At 39.1% G+C, this 7,723-nt stretch overlaps 1 protein-coding gene across 2 annotated transcripts; it reads left to right on the top strand.

Moving 5' to 3' along the window:
• Positions 1-2,212: 2,212 nt before the first annotated feature.
• Positions 2,213-7,400, top strand: ITM2A (integral membrane protein 2A; the record flags this gene model as incomplete). 2 transcript variants are annotated; one of them, XM_079727168.1, is made up of 6 exons in its annotated part: positions 2,213-2,323; positions 5,789-5,920; positions 6,197-6,394; positions 6,630-6,740; positions 7,012-7,162; positions 7,312-7,400. In XM_079727168.1, 6 exons carry the CDS (start codon positions 2,213-2,215, stop codon positions 7,398-7,400), a joined length of 792 nt encoding a protein of 263 aa, XP_079583294.1. The 2 variants fall into 2 exon arrangements, with proteins under 2 accessions (XP_079583294.1, XP_079583295.1); XM_079727169.1 differs by lacking the exon at positions 5,789-5,920.
• Positions 7,401-7,723: the final 323 nt, after the last annotated feature.

The following is a 7,723-nucleotide window of genomic DNA, read 5'->3' as shown; positions in this document are numbered from 1 at the left end:
ATTCAGAGACCGTGGGGTCTTAAGCAGCTCTAGAAGTTAAAGAATAGTTGAAGGATAAAAAAAATAGATTATCTTTATAACCTTGAAACCTGGCTATGTTACATACTAAAATAAGAATTGTAGCATAACCAACCACTTCACTCTTCTATCCTTTTCATAATTTAAAATGTGTTTCCTCCTGAATTATCCTAAATGACCCTCACAGCAGCAGGGTGAAAATATTTTACCATTCTACTGAGGAGAAAGTGAGGCCCAAGGAGATGAGGTGATTTGCTCAATGTCACAAACCTAGCAATTAATCATATACTCCATTGGTTGTTATGAGAGCTTGGGTCTATTCATTTGAAAAATAGAAATAATCTTTGCCCCTTCTGTGTCACCACATTTCAGGAAAGATACACTAAAATAATGCATTACTATTCCATCCAGCATGTTGCACTTGGTAGGTAGATGTGTCAGAGCAACCATTGGTTCAACTATCTGTGTGTTATGGATCATAGGGCCAGACTAGCACAGACTCTAGGCTGAGTTGTCACAAAGGTGATGGCAAACATAAAGTAACTGTAAAGAGAAACATCTTAGGAAGTTGAGATTTCCTCAGCCTACACTAAAGGTTGCCTCATGAGTGTTAAATTATAATGGCCACTCTTGAGCAAAAAATAAGTAAAAGAACATAAAACGCCAATGTTTCTAAGCAAACTCATACATCTGGCCCTGTATAAGGCATAGGCTCCCCACTGTTCCCCTCCATCTACCTTCCCATCTGCAGCTTATCCATGAAAATGAAGGCCGTTTTCACAAAGTTGCCACAGTGGAGACAAGCTATGCATTTCAGAGCCAAGGAAACCTCAGTGGGAAAAACTACAACCTGGAATTTCTGGGACAGAGGGGTGGTGACTCTCAACATATTCAAGTCATTTTAATAAGTATATGAGTAGACGGGGGATTCTCTAGCACAAGCTGGATTTTTGGGGGTAAGTGTTATTATCTTCACAAAACAGACCCCTCTACTGTCTCTGGCAGCAGGACTATTTATAAACCCTTTACCAATACTACCCGTAGTCACAAACCTCCACAGCATGAATTTCATATGGAAAGGTACTCTATCATTGTCATCAACCAGGGAGAACTGACATTTAAGAAACGGTATGATTACACTGGCTGCTCACGTAAATGTTCCAAAAATCGTTTCTAACTCAGCCCCTTTGAGATTATTGTTTTTTGTTTTTTCACTAGAGCTGGGTTAACATCTGGCTAAATTTTCTATCTCCAACCACACTTCCACCTCCCTAAACACATAGGTACACACACATCCCTGCTTTTCACGCTGTGGATTTCACAGCTGGTGGCTGAAAAGAAACAAGTTCTGGGCTGAGACCTTGGTCTGGATTCCCTGGCCTCGGAGAGTGAAAGATCTGAAATATTTCAGGGATTTTCTATGAGCTTTCCATACTCCTCTGTCTCATGTCCTACCTGCAAAATGGGCTTTAAGGAGGCAGGTGTCCTGTATTTCTGATTTAGCATTGCTCTGGGATAGGAAATTAAAATTACAAAACAAACAGATGTCAAGGAATGAAAAAAATATGTTGAGAGAACGAACCAAGTAACTCTAAACGTGCTTCTGAGTGTTTTTTAAAAGGAAGGTATTATTGTAAGGGTACAGAAAAGTCCTGGAACTGTGCTTTCGGGTCCTGGGTGGGTGCAGAGAGGAGGAAGCTTGAACTGGTGCCAAGTTACAGTTCCCTGCCCCGCGGGAGGCCAGGTCCAAGTTTGGGAAAATAGAAGCAGGGACAGGGGCTATTGTGGCCTGGAAAGAGGCAGAAAGACACGACACAGCAGGCTTCCTTCCTGTCTTGCTCTTATCTGAGGGAGCAGAGAGCGAGGTGGGAACACGCCTGGAGTGCAGGTAAGGAGTTTTCAGTCCCAGTCCACTGGCTCCACCCAGTTTCTCTCCTCCCACTGGCAACTCCCACCCCTATTCCAGCACTTGGACCCCCTCCCGCTCCTCCCTCGGCCCCTGCTTGGGCCCGCCCACGGTCTCCCACCCAGCTTGTGACTGCGTCATAAGTATACCCAGACCTGGGCTTGCAGTAGTGTAAAAGCAGACGAGGAGAAAGAAGGTGCGGCTAGGGCTAGCGCGATCTTCTCTTCCAACCTGCAGCCCAGGACACTGATTCGAGCAGCGCCTTACCGCGCAGCCCGAAGATTCACCATGGTGAAAATCGCCTTCAGCACACCCACAGCGTTGCAAAAAGAGGAGGCGCAGCAAGACGTGGAGGCCCTAGTAAGCCATAGAGTCCGAGCTCAGATCCTGACCGGCAAGGTAGCAATTCCCATTCCACCCCTGACTGCATGCCAGGGTCGGGAAGGTGAGGTGGGGGTGGTTTGGAGAGAAGGAAGGGGAAAGGTGGGAAAGGACAAAATGAAAGCTGCTGCGGAGTTCCTGTGTTTCCGGCGGTGCTCTCTGCGCTGTCTGTTGGGTTTGCCCGGTCACCCCTACTCTGCCCATTCGCACCACCTTCCGCTTGCGGCTCCCCAAGTTCCTTAGCATCTCCGTGGGTCGCGCCACGTTCCATGGGTCGCAGCTCACGTTGTACATCGCGGAGGGATGTTGGAGGGAGTTTGAGGAGAACTCTTGGGACCAGATGTCACCTTCTCCTGGGGAACATGTGGGTAGCTAGAGATCAAAGAGAGGCACGTCACCCGGTCAGCTCCAGGGGCACACACATCTTCCACAGGGGTGGAGTGGACAAGCAGAGTGAACAAGGACACGAGATTTAACTCTTCTTTCTTTCCTTTCGACGTGTATGAAGTTCTATGAATCTTAAGGCTTTCTAGGATCCCTGAGTGTTTGTGGAGATGGGGCGGGGGGCAAAGGGCAGCTTTGACTCAATGCCGTATGGGTTGGGGCAAGTGTGTCTGTGCCCGCCTGTGTATATTTTCAGTTTCTCCCTGGTCACAGGTAGTGTTAAGCATTTGGTAAAGGAGCTGTCAAAACTGAAGTTGGTCTTAATTAGATTTTGAGATGGTCACTGTGCCCTCTTACTGCAAGAGCCTTGTATGTTTTCAGAGTGGCATTTCCTAAAGAAAACACTCTTCCGTAAAAGAAATTTTGAGGGGTTTTGTTTTTCTCTTTTGTTTTTCTTTTTAGTACAGTACTTCCTTTTTGAGTGATATCCCCTCTGCCCACCCTCCCCCACAGAAAGATCTGAAGCAAGTCCGACCTTGTAATTTAATCTTCTAGCACTGCCAGGAACTGGGGGAATTTTCCCCAAAAAAATGTTAGCCATTGTTCATTTAGTCCAATTTCTATCTCCTTTAAACATCTAACACGTTTTCAGTATTTGTAAACTACTCCTCATTTTCCTCAGTAAAATTTCAATGTTAAAAGGCACAATCGTAATTTTTTTCCTTGTTATGCAAAATCTGTGCATTGTTGGAGCTTGCAAATCTGCCCTAACTTGTCTTGTTCTCTCTATAAAGTTTAAACTTTTGTGTTCAGAGTGGAGATTTGAAAAGATCTCTGAGTGAAATGAGAATCCATGTAGTAAAACTGATTATGCACACAATTTGAAAAGCTAATGAGCTTTTGCAGAATTTTTATCACGGAAACTTTCAATAGTTAACCCAGCAATCAAACTAGCTGTTGTGTATTACACATTTCAGAACTCAAAAACACCCCCTTGCATTGTTGAGGTTTTGATTAAATGATAGAAGGTCAAATATGTAATTGTCCTACTTACTTTGTAAGGGAAATATGGCCAGATTTTTGGGGGAGTTCTAATTAGATGCCAGTAGTTAAATATAGCCACACAATAATCCTTTTTTTCCCCTCATCACCACAAACTCCATGACTTGTTGAATTCAGTTAACATGCAAGCAATACTTCTACCAGGCCTGAGGTGTTATGAGGAATAAACAAAAATAAGCATACGACAGGATTCTGACCTGGCCACCATAAGACACTGATTTAATAGTACTTGGCACATTGTATTGTGATGTTTTGATCAGCTCATCAGAAATTGAACACAACAAAATATTATGTCGGAGGTTGTGTACAATGACTTTAAAATACATTTCAGAGGGAAATGAGCTGTGGTAAGTGACAGCCCCTACCACACTGAAGTTTGGCAAATTTAAATGAAAAAAAAATCCTTATTCCTAGTCCATCATCCATCCACGGGCATTTAGATTGTTTCCATATCTTGCCTACTATGGTGGGAAATTTTATGAAATTGACACTCTAATACTTAGATCTTGCTTAATAATAAAACCCCTGAAATATTGGAAGGAGAAATTAAATTGCAGTGCAGATTGCTCTTCTTGTATCTCAATGACAAGAAAAAATAAATTAATTAATTCCTTTGAGAATTTTGAACTAAGCCATTTTTGTGACTTTTAGGAAAGTCACTTCATTTTTCTGGACCTCAATTTAATCATCCAAAGTATAATTTCTAAGCCCTTAGCTCTAGATTACAGGGATTCACAGTCATAATTTATAGCCTTTGTAGTGTTAATCTTAGATTATTTTTTAAATAAAAATTATTTTAAATTTCTGAAAATTATTGGGACAAGGAAAACCTTCAAGGCTTATAGAGTATTAATGGAGGGTTTGAACTTAAGTAAACGTAGCTAAGAAAATGTGAATACCAAATTTCTTTGAATTTTAAAGAGAAATCATTTTTGAAGCCATTTATGAAATGATTGCCTCTCCTTAGAATCTATGTATTTGCTTTCACCAAATTAATTAAAGTTTAATAAGCATTAAGTAGTTATGGAAAAGAGCTAATGGCCAGAAAGACTTAAAACAATTTTATTTACATACCAGTCTGAATGATTTACCCTCTGATTATAAGATAATAGATTTGTTGACTTCATTCATTATACCCTTCAGTAATACTGCTGCTTAGGGCATATTGTGACATCAAAGAATGAGATTGGAGGGCCCCTTGGTCCACTGCCCTGAGAAGAGTACAGAGTTAGTTGGTTACTTGTTTGCTTTGGAGTCCCTTGTTCCAATTGCTAAACAAATTATGGATTTAAAAGAATTTTATAGTCACTGTTACACTCAAAGCTTTTTGCCTAGCTATGACTGTACTTTAAATCTAGTGTTTTGCCCAGAACTTAGAAAATGTTATTTCATTCAAGCAATACACAGCCATAGAATATTGCGTGATATTAGGAAGCCTAATTTCTCATTAAACTTAAGAATATTATGAAATAGATCTCATCTTCAATATTTTAATTTCTAAAATAGGGGGAAACGGTATATACCTACTTTATAGAACTCCTTCCTATAAAAGTTAATTTTCAAAAAACAGCTTTTTGAAAATCAGTTAATAAACCAAAGGGTATTAATTCACCTCTAATTTGGCAAACAAGTTGATGTACAAAAAATACTAAAGAAACAGTTGTATTCCAGAAAGTTAGTGATTATATCACTGTACAAGTCCAAAAAGTAACGGCTTCCATTTATTTAAAGAGGATAACTTATTGCATAAATGAATAGTTATTTTCAGCTGATTTTAGAAGTGTATACTTTGAAATAACTTTATATCTATATTTGGATTTGGAAATGCCAGAAAAAAGTTATTATAAATTGGAGATTTTCACATCTATTAAACATCAGAAAGTGTCTTGAAATGATTTTAGGCTAGGGTGAATTAACATCTTTTAAAAATATCTTGGGTTTCAAGGGAGATAAATTGTACACAAAAGCAACTATGTGTCTAAAACACAATGTTTTTTGTTTGTTTGTTTGTTTTTGATCTTGCTTTTTAATAAATAGGAACTCCGAGTTGCCGCCAAGGAAAAAGAGGGCTCCTCTGGGAGATGTATGCTTACTCTCTTAGGCCTTTCATTCATCTTGGCAGGACTTATTGTTGGTGGAGCCTGCATTTACAAGTACTTCATGCCCAAGGTAATATTAATGAAAGTTATTATCTTTTGGATTACTAATTGCTATACATTTAGTGAAAACAAATAATTCTGTGGTGGTCCCCAGATAAATGAAGATTTAGGGAAAGTTTTCAAATTACCTTTTAGTATAAAATTGATTTGTCTTCATGGTGATAATTGTAATCAATAATCCTCAGCTTGATAAACAGGACAATGAACTGATATGAGTTTGAGAAATTATTCAAATGTCACGGGAGTGAGTGTTAGAAAGCTTTGATTCTCCCTTTTTTTCTTTTAGAGTACCATCTACCGTGGAGAGATGTGCTTCTTTGATTCTGAGGACCCTGCAAATTCCCTCCAAGGAGGAGAGCCCTACTTCCTGCCTGTGACGGAAGAGGCTGACATTCGTGAGGATGACAACATCGCAATTATTGATGTGCCTGTCCCCAGTTTCTCTCATAGTGACCCTGCAGCAATTATTCATGACTTTGAAAAGGTGGGTTTCTCATTCTTATAGGTAATTCTGAATTTTCTTTTTTTCGTAAGTTTATTGGTATTAAATCTGTTCATAAATATACAACTTTTTGCAGCAAAGCCTTTTCATTCTTTTGCTACTGAGTATACATTAGTTGATTTTGAAAGGTTGTAACTGCTTGTTCTAATGGTCATTGGAAAATCTGCATCATTGATACTCTCTGATTCATGCCTAACATTTTCCCCCTCCCCAACAGGGCATGACTGCTTACCTGGATTTGCTGCTGGGGAACTGCTATCTGATGCCCCTCAATACCTCCATTGTTATGCCTCCAAAGAATCTAGTGGAGCTCTTTGGAAAACTGGCAGTATGTATTTTGGATGTCAACTTTTTATATAAGCAATTACAAATAATCGCTTCCTCATTTTAAAAATTAATTATTTGAGCCAAAACAGTCCATTTCACAAAAAATAATTTTCAAAAAATATTTCAAATATTTCAAATATTTCAAAAAATATTCTGTGAACCTAAACTGCTCTGAAAATAAAGTCTATTTAAAAAGTATATCTGCTATAGGTGAGAAATTAAATAGCGTTTTTAAGAATTTCTCTTTCAATCTTCAAAAAAAATTTTTTTAGAGTGGCAAATACCTGCCTCACACTTACGTGGTTCGTGAAGACCTGGTTGCTGTGGAGGAGATTCGTGATGTTAGTAACCTTGGTATATTTATTTATCAACTTTGCAACAACCGCAAGTCCTTCCGCCTTCGCAGAAGAGACCTCTTGCTGGGTAGGCAATTTATTTCTTCCTTCACCCTGTGTTGTTGAGACAGTGAAGGAGAGTAGGGGTGGAGTATGGGAAAAGTAGAGAGCAAATCTAGATATATTTTTATTTACACAAAAATGAAAAAGCCACTTTTATTGTGCATTTCCTCACAGGTTTCAACAAACGTGCCATTGATAAGTGCTGGAAGATTAGACACTTTCCCAACGAATTTATTGTTGAGACCAAGATCTGTCAAGAGTAAGAGGCAACAGAAAATGAGTACACTTAGTAACAGGAAGTCGGAAATTTATAATATGACTTCAACATTAAAGTGTGTGGGATACTCAAGATATTTACTCATGCATTTACTCTATGGCTTATATAAAAAGAAGAAGAAAACTACTAACCACTGCAAGCTCTTGTCAATTTTTAATTTAATTGGCATTGCTTGTTGTTTGAAACTGAAATGAAATAATTCTTATGTCTTTCTTTTGAATTTATAGGGTTTAGATTTCTGAAAGCAGCGTGAATGTGTCAGCTAACACCCTGACAATGAATTCCATCCTCTGTGTGTGTGTGTGTGTG

The sequence above is a fragment of the Hyperoodon ampullatus genome, assembly GCF_949752795.1.
Source record: "Hyperoodon ampullatus genome assembly, chromosome: X".
In the NCBI taxonomy this organism is placed as follows: Eukaryota; Metazoa; Chordata; class Mammalia; order Artiodactyla; family Ziphiidae; genus Hyperoodon; species Hyperoodon ampullatus.
This window is presented reverse-complemented; position numbering and strand designations above follow the sequence as displayed.